The sequence below is a fragment of the Saccostrea cucullata genome, unplaced genomic scaffold (assembly GCF_032062105.1).
Source record: "Saccostrea cucullata isolate Sc308-1 unplaced genomic scaffold, CSIRO_AGI_Scuc_v1 ctg21772, whole genome shotgun sequence".
Classification (NCBI taxonomy): Eukaryota; Metazoa; Mollusca; class Bivalvia; order Ostreida; family Ostreidae; genus Saccostrea; species Saccostrea cuccullata.
Window position 1 is genome coordinate 15,217 of NW_026927671.1, and position 16,562 is coordinate 31,778.

The window sequence follows — 16,562 nt, forward strand, 5'->3', positions numbered from 1 at the left end:
TAAAGGCAGTCTAATAGAAGGCAAAATGAGGCATATGTTCTAGTCATATTTTACTCGAGGTTGTTTTCACTCACCAGGGATAAAACACATTATGTTCAGATATCTGGAACTCTTTAGTTGTAGAGTGTTAATAACCATCATATGTTGGATACTTTCTCTGAAATACAGTATTTATGATGTATTGATGGTGAGGCTCATCAGAATGATACTAACAAATCTTTGAAGTTCGAGATTCTATAGATAGTTTTCAGTAGGCCCAAATTAACAAGAGTTATTTCCCGCTGGCCGCCATATTGGGGTCAACACGTTCACAGTCCTTCATAATTCACCCAACTTTAACTTTAGATACTGGCGATTGTAGGGTAGAAGCATTAATTTTTTTGCCTAATTATAAATTTGTTACAGCCTTCTTTATTTCATAATTTTTATTCAATAAAGATTTTCCCCAAATATTTCTGCTACACCCTCTTAAATTGGCAAGACAAAAAGACAAATTAGCAGATGTCAGCCAAAGGAAATAACTTGGAGAGAAAATACGTTATATGAAAACTATCTATTGAGAAAAAAAACAACAACATCATAACAGACATCAGACACACTGAACTTATGACGCTTGGTATTTAGTGCAATACTAAAATGATAGATTTCCTGTTATATGAGAGCTGCTTTTTCAATAAAAATGGAACTCATAAATTTACTTACCTTTCATTAGTCATTAAATTGCAAAATGATTTTGTTTGAAAAACACTGATTGTACACACAAGTACTCTGAAGTTGACATCAAAAAATGCTTGAGTTTCTAATTGACAATATGTGGTTTTTGAAGACCAGGTCTCCTAACAATCCTTTGGAATTCCCATAGGTACCAATTGCGCCCCGTTATTAGCAGACCTATTTTTGTATTCATATGAAGCAGAATTTGTGTAAAATCTTATGCGTGAAAAGAAGAAAATACGTGCTGTGGTCTTAATTCAACTCGACATTTAGATATATCGACGACGTACTGTCAATTAACAATGGTGCTCTCCATTCTTATGTCGATACGATTTATCCTGGTGAGCTTGAGATAAAAGATACCACAGAGTCTGACATGTCTGTTAAAAAAATGTAAATGGTAATCTAACAACCAAACTCAATGATAAACATGATGATTTTAACTTTTCAATCGTCAACTTCCCTTACTATATATGCAGCAAAATACCTTTCTCACCTACATACGGGGTTTATACCGGTATCTCTCAGTTGATTAGATAAGCAAAAGCATGCTCTACGTATGAACAATTTCTAAAACGAGGTAAATTATTGACAATCAAGTTGATGAAACAAGAATACCAGAGGTCTCGTTTAAAGTCATACAATTAATTATTAATTTGATCTTCTTAGTCTTTCAAGATTTGTTTTTAATTCTATCATCTTAAAAGATACAAACCTGTAGCTTCTGAAGTATTATTAAACACAATAAGTCTATCAACAATAATTTTATTAATATAGAAATGTAATTTTCAATAGAGAAAGGTCTACATATATGTCATGAATAGAAAATAGACGCACATGTACACACCAATATGAAAATCAAATAATAAAGCTATAACAAATATGATTAATATTTTTTTGAAAGAAAAAAAAGTTCTAAAAAGAAATCATTTCAAATGGTTAAATACTAGTATCTATGAAAGACGTCAATGTTTTAGAGGTTACTACACATAGTGTAGCCAATCACAGTCGTAATGATGAAGAGCAATGCCAGGCAGTGATTCGAGCTCGAAACCCTGTGCATAAATCTTCTCTTTGTCACCCTGTCTATTTCTAATTGTCCACAACAAAATAATAAAAATTATAAAACCCGAAAATTAAAATCTGAATCTCTCGGGCCGAACAAGGGCCAGAGCAGGAGGACACTTAGATCCGCTCCTGTTTCCTTCCCCGTTCAGAATTCCTCGCTTTCCGAAATTGGAAGATTTATTTTTTTTCGCAGATTGATAAAATGTCATTTTAGTGGTTGAGGTATATAAAAATTAAAGCAGTAAATGTTGTTAATAAACGAAAGCGAAATTTTTCCATCGATGTTTGATCCCCTCCCTCTTCTGCAGTTCCATGCGCTTGGCGTGGATGGTTTCGGACACCCACTCTTTGTGGATGGCGAATGTCGCCGGTCTGCGAGGAATCGTGTTCAGGAAGAAGGTCTCCAGATTCTCCATATGGACCTTGGGACCCTCAGGTTCTATTTCCGGTTCATCACAGCGTACATAGTACGGCAGCCTCTGGGTGGTCGGTCTGAAATGAAATGTTCATGTATATTACAGTAAAAAAGCGCCTAAAACTGTAAAAAAAAAAAAAAAAAAAAAATATTACAATCATGTATACAACTGAGACTTCTCCATGTAGTATTCTGGATTTTTGTTTAATGAAATGATACAAATATCTGAAAAGGGTATAAACCATCTTTACAGATTTGAATGACTTTAGCTCCCTCTTCCATGCTTTCTCCACTTTTACGTTAAAAGAATAGAAATTTACTGCTGTACCCTTACTTTATTTTATAAGGATCCCCGTGGACCTCCATTCTCCAACCAAACTTTTTAAGGTTTTCGTCATATAGCTCTTCTGAAGGTTTGATCTCCTCTTCCTCCTCCGGCACTAGGTCATACAGGTCTACAGGGGACGGGGTCTTCGGTCGGAGGATCTTATTGGGGGACGGGGTCCTATAGGTGGCGTCACGGGAGGGGCCCGCCGATTTGACCGGACGTTGTGGTGCGGTAGGTTTATCCCGCCTGATGACAGCACTTTTGATTCTGTCGCTACGAGAGCTGTACTTGCTTAGGTCATCTGACTTGAAGGACGGCGAGGGTGAGGCTGGCTGTGGGGTGGGCCAGGAGTAGGGTACGGGGGAGACAGGTGGCTGGGGTGTGTAGTTTGTGTAGTTTGTTTCTTCCGTTGCCATGGCCCAGCACTGGTGGGGTGTGGGAATCTGAAGGCGTGGCACGGGTTTGAAGTCGTAAATCGGGGCGCTCTTGGCCCGGACTTGCAGAGAAGGAGTGGATTTCTTTGTAGCCCTGGACTGTGACGATGCAGTGGACATAGGACGCTTTGCAGGAGATGGTGAGGGTCGAAAAGCCCCGGGGGTGCGAGGACTAGGTGGTCGTGGTGCTGTGTAATATTGACTGTCCCTGTACTTGTACATGGCTTCTAATTCTGCAACAAGAACAAAAGCTTAACAGTTACGTTTACATGGTTATAATAACACAAGAGATGCACAATGTTATTAATGTCTACGTGCCGGGATATATCAATATTGATCTATACTTTTGTACAAGGGTTTATAAATTATAGAAGATCATAAAATTCATTGCAAACCCACAACTTATATAAAGACAATGATTAAAAAGAGACCATTGCGTGTCATGGTGTAATAAAAAAAAAATTCTTCCAGAAAATGACAATGATGTATAATTAATAAGAAAAAAATTACACTTTCCTGGGCAATTTTTATTTCTTTGAATTTTAAGCCACTTTGAAATTCAAGCTTTCTTTCTATATAAAGAAAGTCAACTGAGCACGTCATCCTGGAAACATGGTCCTTACCGGTATTTTAAAATTAGAATCATAATTCAGCAATCATGTTAGGTACAAATTTATAACTGCATCCACTCATTCAGAAAAAAAATTTGCAATTAAAAGTTAATTTGTATTTTTTAAAACTAAATTATGATAAGGAAAAGTTTATTGACATTGTATGATGACCTGCAAGAACAAGGAAATTTTAGTTTGGTAATAATCCTTCGACCGACACCCCATTCCTACAGACATGCGTATTATCCACTTTGTCGGATAAAAAAGGTTTAAGCGTGATACGTTCGATAGTATAAGAATAATCTAAATATGAAAAAAAGTGGCAGAAGGAAAAAAGTATTTGAAACTCCATATCTTGGGTGTTGAAAATGGCTGTTATAAAGAAAAAAAGAAAGAAAAGTGCAACTGAAGTACCCAACACGGTATAACTTCTTTAAAGCAATTATTTTAATGGTCAATGAGATATCGCAAAAGAAGAAAAATACTTACGGTAGGCATTGGGAGCGCCCATCCTGCGATCCTTGTAAACATCCTTCTGAGAAGGATACCAGCCATAGGTCTGCTCCTTCATGGCGGCTGGCAGGGAATATCTAAACAAGAAAATGAAATCGTACACTACGACCTGAATATGAAGGATTTGTATTGTACAGTATAATCCCAATATAAAGGTTTTGTATCGGTAATTTAGAGGTACAGTATAGCCCAAATATGAAGGACTTATATAAGTAATTTATTGGTACAGTTTAGCCCGAATATGAAGGACAGGCATGAAATGGATAACAGATGCCTCATATACTTTTCCTCCTAATGTTACACTGGTTGAGCGAATGGACTTGAGTAAAAATGTTCAGAAGCATGGTACATACAAACTTACATCATAATTGTTCAATATTTCAAAGAACGTCACACAGATATTTCATTCCAGGCACAACATTCGATATCCGTGAAACCTGTGTTATGATACCTGGGTGTCTTCAATACACAACTTAAACCATAAAATCATCCATATCAGCACCATAAAAAAACAATAGATCTCGTAATATCACCTCTAACGGGAACTAATTTGGCACAGTATACGATCTGATTTCGATATAAATTCCAATAGGAGAATTCCTCTTTGTCGTTCTTTGATTAGCTTATCAGCAATCTTTTAATGAACATTCGGTGGGTAATTTGATATCAGATAAATTGTCAAACAAATTGTTCAATTTCAAAACCATTAAGACAGAAGGTTGTCGATAAAATCCATTCTTTGAGATAGATCGAAGAGTTGGTAAGGCATTATAAGGGTCTTATTTCGTTAAAAACGAAACTGTTTCACAATTCTCTTAATATTTAGAGAACAAAGCGAACATGCGAAACAAAAGGCAAATATATTGATCTAAATTAGGCCGTTTAAAGGTTTTACAACGTACGGATTTCCGATAACAAATTGTTCTTTGATTTTTTTGGTTGTCTTTTTATCTTGCTAACTTAATAATTTTCCACATCATTAGGTACCTAACAATTATGTAAGATACAGATTTTCCATATAAAGTAGAGATGACCATAATTATTTTCAAGATTATTTCGAATTAATGATATATACATATATTCCTTAACAACGCATCCAACCAAAATTTTAAAAAGTCACGAAATGTTTATTATAAAATCCCGAAAGATTTTGTGCATTTTGAAACTAGTACGTTCACGTTTTTGATAGAAATTATACAGATCATACATATCAAAAACAATGCTGTGAGTATCCATTGATACATGTGATACAGCAGTTTGTCTATTACCGTGGATACTAAATATTTAAACATTAAATCTGCTAGTACTTTAGTGTAGTAAGCCTTACCTGAACGATCATCTACAACCCGAAAAACCAATCTGGTTCATAAAATCAACCGTTAATCTCTTAAAATCAGAGTGTTGATGGCAACGCCAGCAATAATATCGACATTTGCTGCATCAACAATGAGCAAGTGATAGAGAGAAGACAAAGGGCGGGAAAAGGCATACGAGAGGATAGAATGGCGCGGAATCGTCAAAACACAGATCAGAAACAATTCACGCTGTATCGGACCAAAAACGATATCGATAAATCAATTCATTTTTTTGTTTGCCCCCTGTCTCTAACTATCTATACTAAACAGCGCTACCGTGATTAATTATATACATACTAAAGCCCGTTTTCTTTAGAGAACTTGTACTCCAAAATTCATTTAAATTTTACACACAAATTCTTTTAGACCGTGCATGCGGTATTATCCTTTTCTAATTAAGTCTAGAGACATGGATATCTTTCCACATTCTGAGAAGATTAATAAAAAGATCAATATCTCCTCAACAAGAAAAAAGAGAGAAGCTGAGCAAGTATTAATTAGTTTCTTTGCTAATTAAATACCCTTAAAACTTCTGATCGATTGAAGTCCACATGAAACCTATACAGGACTTCGGTTTTTCTCCATAATGATTTCTTTGGGGAAAACTTTCATTACACTGAAATGAATCCGAACACGTTCAGTGCATTACTGCAGGGTTTTTGAATCGGACTATCCCGGATACAAAGTTATTCACGAATCATCCATTTAAATGTGTGTTTTATTTTTGAGCAGATAAAGACCTTGATCCGAACATCAAAGAACGGTAGAGGGCGTCGTAAATATAAATCAAACTATATAGAGGATAAAAATATATATTGTACATTTGAAAATTAAAACCATTCTGGCGACATTAAACTCTGTGACTCGTAGTTCTGGACTTTTTTTGGACAAAAACCATTACATGTAATTTAATTATAGATATTTATACATGGTCTTCTTGGGAAATTAAATATACGCTCTTTTAAATTCAAGGCCTTTTATCAAACAATCTAGTTTTAAAAGTCAAAAATTATCCCCTAAGGTGGTTTTTAATTGTATAGTTAGTACCTTTTAATTTCATATAGTTTTTTGACATACATGTATAGCAGCTTCAGACCCGAATTCTGAATACGCTGTATGTTTCTTCACAACTTTGTTCTAGATTATATTATTTAATCCAACAATTAATCACGTTTACCAGAAATATTTTAAATGGATTGCATTGTACTTTTTTGTCCATTATTTTTCTCAGTAAGATCTAAAAGTCAGCTTGTGAATTGTGAAGAAATATTAGCATCCTGTATTTAGCCAACCCTTTAATGAAATTTATCTTCAAATATATGTTTTATTTTTATAGGGAAAACGGTTTATGAAAATGTCTCACACAACTTCGATAACCCTGTGAACTTAGCAACACTTAAATGTACGTGTATGTTCTATTGATCTGTTAGAATTCCTGTCCCTGACAATTCACGCCCCCCCTGTAGACGAGATACATAGAGAAATGTCGATATCATCCATATTTTACGGCATTATTATTTATTGAAATTCAATTAATTAGTAGTATTCATTCTGGCCTTCTTCGTATTTTATCGATATAAGTTAACGAGTTGTCATTAGGGATAAGATAAACATCATTTACCGATTTTGACCATTAAACGTGAATTATGAACCTTTATATGTGGTTTTCTTTTCTTATAGCTAATGTTTGGATGAAATGATTACTATTAATTAAATACTCAAAGAACCTACACCTGGGTATCGGTAAGTCATTGACTTATAATCCGACTCACGCGGTCCCCTTCCTGGTACAACGTTGTGAAATGAAAACAGCAATAAGTCAAAATAAACTGCTTTTTAATCATAATATTATTAACATTAAAATCTGTTCAATCTTATTTGCTCCACGTATTACTTAAATCTCGTACTATTTATATTTCATTTGATGGTAGAAACCGATGACGTCACTGGAGGATGTCTAACCTAATTTGGATCAGTCTTCGAGTGGACCCCTGTTTTTATCTGCAGGAGCCGCTTTAACCACTCCAGTCAATCGGCTTATCTCAGTCGAGTTTGGAACAACATTTGGGGTAATTGTGTACACTAGCGTGTTCGCTCTCGAGTTTTGATGATAACCGTTGGACGAAATTCTGAGAGTTGAGGACTATTTGACAAAACGTTACGGTCTTACAGAAACAATTTCCAAGAAATATTCAAAGTGAGTCAATGACATATTTCCACAAACTACATACATTTCTTAAAACCTTAGATAAAGTTTATAAAAGTTTAATCAAATTGAAATCAAAATTGCTTGTAAATGCGTTCTTATAATTAGCTCGTACTGTATACATTTTATATACCAAGATTTTCCGTCAACCATTTCTTAAATGAGCAAGCAAACAGATAATCAAACATTAGGAAATGACTTTTAAAAATACATTACCTCACAGATTTTTCCGACATGACTACTAACAACACAAATGTAAAAGGTATTGCACATAAAATTCAAACTCACGACTTATTATCTTTAAAGACATTGATTAAAACTATTCCAAATGCCTCTGTTAATATTAAATTTCATCTGTGAATAAAAATAAATTTTATAACAATGAAGTTTGACATGTGGTTAAATAAATAATGTGCTGACCGACAAGATAATCCGTATGGATTAACACACTTCTATAGGACAACAATATTGTACTCAATCCTGAAATCCAAGTCTTCAATTTACCGTTAAATCAAAAGTTTTCTCTAAGTTTTGTGTTCTTGTGTTGATTTTTAACGTTTAATCCCTCGTACTGACTGAATACTGTTTTTCTTTAATTTAAATATGTTTGTGTTGAACGCTCTAATCGTTTTAATTTCTAGAAAGGATGTCAACTTTTAAATTGTCGATTTTCTTTGAACTGCTACACAGTTCTCTATAAATCCAGTGTATCAACACAAAGGCGAACAGATAAAAAGAACTCAAGACGATTTCGAACTGTAGGTATATTTCTTTACGAGGGAAATCCAACTCAACACCCATAATACCAGTCCCAGAACCAGGGTCTATACAAAGCCCCCATTCTTATAAAACATCTCAGGATTTTCATGCTTTCTTTAGATTGAATAGGTAGACTTTTGAACCATAAATCTCAGAGAGGGATTTGTAATAAATTTTCCCAATACGTGTCATATAACCACTGTAATAATGCTCTAAAACAAATATAATGCCTGCTCTTTTGCCGAAGCACTCGTTTATACAGGGTCTTTGTGAAATTCAAAGTAGCCTATGCATGCAATAAATCGGCGATGGACAGTTTTAAAACACTTAAATCATTGTGTTCTGATTTTCATTTTGAGTGTGAAACTACTAAATTTTATCACCCTTATCTTCTAAAGGGATTTAAACATACTGCAGGTTTAGACAAATATATTGAGATCTTAACAAAATGTTTACCTTTTAACGATATACATAAAAATAAGAAAAAAATTTACCTTAAAAAAGTACGTAAGGGTTGCCCGCAACCCTGTGTCTCGCCTGCTGTCGCTGTGGTTAGTAAGAAATGATTGTCTGATAAACTGAAGCATTTATTGACATTTCAGAAGGAATAACTCAAAAATACAATAATAAAGAAATGGAACAGCTGACTTAATATCTAATCCCTTGGCGATTATATTGGCATTTATATATATATACATATACCCTGTAAATTCACAAATTATTGTGATGTTTTTATTATTGCGAATATTGCAACGTGTTATGAGTCGCAATAATTTGAACTTGCATTTTGAAATCAAATCCACTGTATATGTATCAAGTCATTCATGCAGAAAATGTAGGTGAAGATTACCTAATTATGGTACTGATATTGTTGGTTACCCATGATGTGTAGACTGACAAATTATCATGCCACTATAAGTTATAGTTGCTGAGATATGGACCTCCACCATAAATTTATGCAAAGTCACTCATGCGGAAAAATGTAGGTCAAGATGACCTAATTCTGGTACAGGCGTTTGTGGTTACCCATGATGTATCCACTGACAAATTATCATGCCACTATAAGTTATAGTTGCTGAGATATGGACCTCCACCATAAATTTATGCAAAGTCACTCATGCGGAAAAATGTAGGTCAAGATGACCTAATTCTGGTACAGGCGTTTGTGGTTACCCATGATGTATCCACTGACTAACTATCATGCCACTATAAGTTATAGTTGCTGAAATATGAACCTCCATTATCAATTTAACCAAAGTCATTCATGCAGAAAAATGTAGGTCAAAATGACCTAATTCTGGTACTGATGTTGTTGGTTACTTATAACCTGTACAATGACAAATCATCATGCCATTATAAGTTATAGATGCTGAGATATGGACCTCCACCAAAAATTTAACCAAAGTCACTCATGCAGAAAAATGTAGGTCAAGATGACCTAATTCTGGTACTGACGTTTGTGGTTACCCATGATGTATCCACTGACTAATTATCATATCCCTATAACTTATAGTTGCTGGAATATAGGTCTTCACCATAAATTATCATGAAAAAATGTCCAACTTAAGGAAAAAATACGGAAAAATTTGAATTTTTTTTTTCAAAATCATACTTGGGATATAAATTTTTATCCATACTGAATATTGTGTCCAAATTTCAAGAAGACTGAATAAAATTTGAGAAAGTTATTGCAGTTTATAAAACTTTGACATTTGGGTTAACCAAAAGTTGGACGCCGACGACGACGACGACGGAATCTATGGTCGCTATGTCTCGCTTCGCGACATTCGTCGCAGGCGAGACAAAAAGGACAAGATAATGTACAAATCCTCTATAACATTTTCCCGAGAAATCGGTGCCAGTCTATATATCCATGATTTAAATAAAAACAAGATTATACACTGATTGAAGGTTGAAATCAGCGGAGCCTCGTTTTGCGAGTTTCTATGGACGCGCTACAGACACATGGCGTGTTTGTTTTTATTCCGGTTAAAGAATCGGCAGACCGAGCTAGTATTTAAAAATTAGAGCTATTGACAAATTCTCAAGTCAGGAGACTTTAACGTTTCGCTTAAGCGCGAATTTAAATGTTAAGTGATCTGCAGGGAACTACAAAATAGGATTAAAATTCACTTCAAAATTTTCAATTGATTATCAGTTAAGTATACGAGTACGCTAATCAATGCCCACTGTTAACAGCACAGCATGGTTTATATTGAAGTATACAGCACTTCAAAGCCCATTAACGATCTAATTACAGAAATTAAAAGAAGATGAAATGTATTCTTAGCTTATAAAATTATTTAGTATTTTAATCAAAAAAGTTGGATTTTCTTCGAAACTGTGACTCAATAAAAATATCACACTGAAAAAGACATTGTGAAAAGTTTAGAAAATTCTTATCTATATATTATTTTTCTGATTTCTGTTCTAGATAAATATGAAATCTGTATAAAAAGTATGCAGCATATGGCATCAATAGCCACGGTAGCGTGCAGATAACGGAAAACAATTTGAACTTTCTTATTCTATAAATAAAGTACAAAAACAATTGTACACTTAATTCCAAAAATTTAAAAACAAGTTCCCCTATTGTTTAAATGTACTACAGTGCAACACGAAAGTAAAAGCAGATAAATATCTGTACAAGTGGGCGTGGTCACCCCATCAAATGGGATTAGAGTTATCTCTCCTGCAAAGGATATCCCATTATCATTTTAGAGTTATCCTCCCTGAAATACTCATCAAAATAGAGAGAAATATTTTTTGTAGATTTTATTTGAATAAATAATAAATACACATTTTCACATGGATCACATGGAAAATGTCAAATAACTTTAATAATAATGACTGGATTTCATGAAAATGCATCAATGTCAGCCAGATATGTCGTCCCTATTGCACATTGATAACATTGGTACTGCAGAACTCGGCTTTGTGTAATCTAGTTCTGCCGAGATATGCATAATGATACCAGTACACATAGCAGAGTCCTACTGGTCTTACAAAGCCTACTACATACTGAATAAAAAATCTGGCATTTCTAGCTCCCATGATCACAAATTGAGTATGCAGAGAAAATAATATGGGGGTAATGTCTCATTTTTTCATGATTGGAGAAAAAAAATTTCCATACAATGATTGAACAGTTGATAGACATTGAAGATTTTGACCAACCTGTTTTTGTTTCAATGAGAGTAAATCTGATATACTGATCTGACAAAGGAAGCTCCAATAGAGATTCTTATTATCCACATATAAAACAGATCACGTGACGGAATCCAACATCTACAGTACATCATCTGACAAATCTAAAGCAATTCTCTGTTGTCATTTCAATTGGATAAAAACCTACAACAGTTTCCATATGAAAAATGTGTAAAATAGTCACCTGTCTTGACAATATTAGTTAATATGTATGTAGTCTTGAATCTACAATTCATACATATAATTATATAGTAATTTTCCATCAGATTTAAAAATGTATCAAAATTTCATGACAGTATACAACATTGCAGGAATTCCTCCCTTTAGTCATAAATTGTAAACAAAACAATTTTTCTGTATGACACTAAGAACTTAAAGTGTTGTACTGAAATAATGGTTATTACATTGTTTTAACAGATTCTAAATTAAATCACATCACCTTACATCAACTTATGTCCAAACTGGACCAAAAATACTACACTGAAAAGTACGAGTCAAACCAGCTGACGATGGAGGCTAAATCAATACCTCGCTACTGTTTTATACTGCATAACCCCTAAGACATACACCCCACCCCTAAGATTTAAAGTCCACCCCAAGACAACAATCTGCCTTGCATTGTGAGAGTCTATCTAGACAGACACAAACATAAAAGTCCAAGTTCAAAGATACATTGAGATTCACAAAGTAATAGAGATCTAATAAACAGAATAAATAATGTAACAAATAAAACTTTGGTAAAACTGCTAAAGTCACCTGTACACACAGATTTGTCAAGTTTCTCCACATAGCAAGGTGCTTGACAATAAAAAAAAATTGGAGCAATAGTTTTGGTTCATTAAAAAATATCTCACATCCCATTCAAACATTCACATCATCTCTTGAATTAAAGACATACAATGTCTAACATTCTTTACCCTAGCAAACCTAACGGATGAAATATTTATGCTGGCAAGCACTGCAGTCCTTGTTGTGTGGTCATTGGTTAAGGAGTGTCATGTGACCAGAGGTAGATGAAAAACTAGATTTGTGTCATAAAAATGCTCTAAGTGCGTTCTCCACAGAAAAAGCTTGTTACGAGGAATGCCTTGTACGGTACCCTGTCAAGTGAGACACAAGAGCCATCTACTGGGTCAATAAAGGGGGGATAGAAAGGGAGATAATTCATTTTTATACAAAACAATAAATCACTGGATAGAGATCATTCATAAAAAAAGATCTGCACATAAATACAGGTAAAGCCTAAAGAGATCATTCAATGTTATTTTTATTTTTAATAGTTCTCATTTTGGATTGTATAGCTAAAACTTTGGTATTCATGAAGCACAAAGTTTCAATAAAATTTGTTAAGCTGCGGAAAACTACTCATGTGTATTACTTAAAAGCTGTTTGAGTATACAACTTCTATGAAATTTTACTTATTGAGAACGTTGGCTAGGGTGTCAGACATCTCACAATAATGAACACGTCATAAAGATGCAGGCATACAAAAGGTGTTAAAGCATAAGAAAAATCTGAGAGATTGCAGATAAAACAAAAGTCTGGGCGCTTTGATGGTCATTTACGAGTAGATTGCGTATCATGGAAGCTGAGTATTGTTTTTTAGAGAACACCCTCTCGTGGACGCAGCCTTAATGAAACACTGGCCCAAAGTCCTCTCTCCATTCACTAATGATGCAACACACTGACAGACAGACAGACCCACTCACACTGGTTGATATCACACGTGCCTACTGACACAATGACAACACTGAGCCATTCACCTGGCTGAAACAATTTAAAAAAAAAAACGACAACATATGGTAGTAGTAGAAAATAACGTCTTGCCAAGTTGGATAAAAATTTGATGACTAGCTTGAAAAATGTGCCGGATCCCCATCAGGTATTCCAGAGGAAGCCAGGATCCACCCCTGCGTTTCTGAACCTCTCTCTGATATGGTTCCACGTGAGTATCGAGGAGAGGGGCGTGTCACTGATCACAAGAAAGCTATCAACAGGGAGGAGGGTGTCTAGCTCCCGTTACTATTTCTATGTTCTAGAGGAGGTTTGAAATTCTCCGAGCTGGGACTGTTAGTTATAGCAGCACCATACATTTTGCTTGCTTTTGTTGTCATCCTAGCCACTATCTGTGCTGATAATTTGTGTCCGTTAATAATCTCATCCTTCCACTGAGAAATGAGCACTTTATCCTGAAAAAAAACAGATCAAGGGCTTTCAAATCAATATTTCAAACATATTGATCATAACACACTCAGCTTCCTTCTCTTTGTAAATATTTATCTTCTCTTGTATAAATTCATTGATTCAATTAAATATGCATGGAACAAATAACATAAACTAGCAAAATTTTCAGTCCAAAGTAGGATCAACTTTGAATATATAATTACAAGAAAATTAGATGTATTCCTTAAAAACTTACTGGAGAAGTTATGGCAATTTTGTTTTCGGTTTTTAACACTATCACAATACAATTGTCTGTTTTTTGTAATTTTTGGAATTCAGGATATACTTCTTTTATGTCTAGCATCAAAATACACTGAAAGAAGACAAAATCAAATCAAATCATCACTGAAATCACATAATCAAAACAAAAAATCATTTATTCTCTAAACATGGTTTTTCAAAGACTGGAAATAGAGAAAATTTAACCTACAGAAAAATTCAGTAGAAAGCATAACAGATAATATACTGTTCTTTTTATTTCTCAAGTTATTGTACTTGTTTTTTAGAATACATTGACAATCAACCTAAGTACCTCTACTTTTGCCCTGGTTATTTGCCCGTCCCGGTTTTTATGATAGAATTCTAATCGATTTGGATACAGCTTCAGATGTTTTTTCTGCCATGTTTGTAGAAATGGACCCCCTAACTTTAACACTTCTCCTTCTACAATACAGTCAGTTTGATCTGCAAAAAAAGATTTATATTCTTAGAAACTGCTTGTGGCTGTAGGAATATAAAGCAATACAGTGCAACACTTAATGCTCAACGAGGACCAATGGTTGTGGATTTTGTGGATCATTTAATCACAGACCAGTAAAACTTTAGTTGCTAAAACACATTACATCATGCAGGTGAGTTTCTTTAAATAAGCAGTTTAACCACTTATATAATTAGTATCTAGGGGTGGGAGAAGAAGACTCTTAAAGATCTCCAGATATTCTAAATATTGAAGATTAGATTTGCAATTCATAATAATTTTGTGTTTGTCCACTAAATTTTACATCTGACATATCAAATTTTGAGATATCAAAATACTGTAGAACTGTACAGATAAGAAAAGTTGCTCCAAAACTTGTAGAATTTGGGTAGTTTTCTTGTAGAAATGATAAGATACCTAGGTCTACATCATCAATGCGAGGTTTTTGTTTGCGTTTTTGTTCCAGTTTATCCGTGTCCTGATTAATGGCATCAAACACAGTTTCCGCTACCTCTTGTTGCCACCGCTCGGAGATGGTCATTGTAAAATTACGGTACAAATCCTGGTCCTGCTCAGCTAGCTGTAAAAACAGAAACGGATTGAAAGAAAATGTTTATAAGGAAACTGTTCTGTCTGATATTTTCATTGTGACTGCACCATTAAAATTTGAACCTATTTTGCTCAACAAATGTACAAATTAACTCGATTTAAGAGGAAACTTTGCAGACTTACACACATTTAATATTTTTTTTTTTTTTTTTTTTTTTTTTTTTTTACATATGATTAATAAGATTTAGAAACAACTTTAATTATATCTACAATACTTGAAGAAGAACAATAAATAAAGAAGAATCTAGTTAAAAAACCTGCACAGTTCAGGGTCATAGATCAATACACTACATTCCTATCACCTCTGCTGAACAGGTCAAATATAAATATATACTAACAAACACAGCCCCTACCTTAATGCCCTTGGTATCTTCTTCATCAAAGGACCCAATATCAAATGCATCAGCTGCATTGACCTCTCCCCTCGGGGGAATGAGGGGTGGGGTGTACTTCTGTAGGAATACCTGGGTCCAATCAATGCCACGGAAAAACGCATGTTCCTTCACCTCGTTAGCCCTGTAATATAATCAATAACACAATCAGCTACAATACAGATTCAACATTAATTTCTAACATGATCCCTATTACACCTTCTTTACAAAATGACACGTACTTGAATACAATAATAAAAAAAATTATTCATTTTTATTTGGTCTTGTTTACATGTATTGTTTTTAGAGAAACTGAGATACCCAGTTTTTAGGTGATGAAATATTGTATTTAACACTTTGGGTCAAGAGAATTATGACAAGTATGACGTACATAATAATTAAATATTGAAAAATAAGTTTCACAGTACATGTATTGCTGGAAAGATCTTGGGTTTTTCTGCAGACAAGTTGAAATTATACTTCATTAGTCTGACTGGATTGGTTACCAGGTTGTTAAAAACTTAGTTTCAAGCCTTGTATAATGAATCTATTTATAAATAACTTAAACATTTATGAAGGTCCACCAATATTTTAAACTTTGGATCTCTAGTCCACCAAGGTCAAAAAAAGAAGAGTTAAACCCTGTTACCAGTATACTGTTCCAGCCAGTTACTTCCAGGTGATTCATCCTAAACTTTTTTCACTTACTGATACCAATTATATAAAATCATCCAACTTGTGTGTGGAGGGTGATTCTGATAAACAAACCTAATTGAGCTTAGGTTTTGACCTACTTACCCCCTTCCTTTACACCCCAGTCGATCCTCCACATTTCTCTGTAGTAATCCCTCTAACAAGGACTTCATCTCCTGTGTCATTGATTCTGGAATCTCTACATTCTAAAAAAAAAAAAATAAAATAACAAACTTCACCTTCTGTTGCATTTCAGCATGAAATACATGGATTTTGTAATACTGATACAACCTTTACATAATACTTCAGTATTCACAAGTAAATAAACTATGTACTTGTTGAAAGTCTTACAATACTTC

The 16,562-nt window shown here is 34.2% G+C and overlaps 2 protein-coding genes across 3 annotated transcripts; both read right to left on the minus strand.

Moving 5' to 3' along the window:
• Positions 1-1,505: 1,505 nt before the first annotated feature.
• LOC134275149 (putative uncharacterized protein DDB_G0290521) lies at positions 1,506-5,678 on the minus strand. 2 transcript variants are annotated; one of them, XM_062757390.1, is made up of 4 exons: positions 5,411-5,678; positions 4,060-4,160; positions 2,532-3,192; positions 1,506-2,274 (listed from the first exon to the last, which is right to left on the minus strand). In XM_062757390.1, the coding sequence occupies exons 2-4, from the start codon at positions 4,139-4,141 to the stop codon at positions 2,034-2,036; spliced, it is 984 nt and encodes a 327-aa protein (XP_062613374.1). In that variant the 5' UTR covers positions 4,142-4,160; positions 5,411-5,678; the 3' UTR covers positions 1,506-2,033. The 2 variants fall into 2 exon arrangements, with proteins under 2 accessions (XP_062613374.1, XP_062613373.1); XM_062757389.1 differs by lacking the exon at positions 5,411-5,678 and adding an exon at positions 4,445-4,806.
• Positions 5,679-11,163: 5,485 nt separating this feature from the next.
• LOC134275151 (G protein-coupled receptor kinase 1-like) lies at positions 11,164-16,446 on the minus strand. Its single transcript, XM_062757392.1, has 6 exons — positions 16,309-16,446; positions 15,493-15,655; positions 14,948-15,110; positions 14,366-14,517; positions 14,030-14,146; positions 11,164-13,799 (listed from the first exon to the last, which is right to left on the minus strand). The coding sequence occupies exons 1-6, from the start codon at positions 16,386-16,388 to the stop codon at positions 13,620-13,622; spliced, it is 855 nt and encodes a 284-aa protein (XP_062613376.1). The 5' UTR covers positions 16,389-16,446; the 3' UTR covers positions 11,164-13,619.
• Positions 16,447-16,562: the final 116 nt, after the last annotated feature.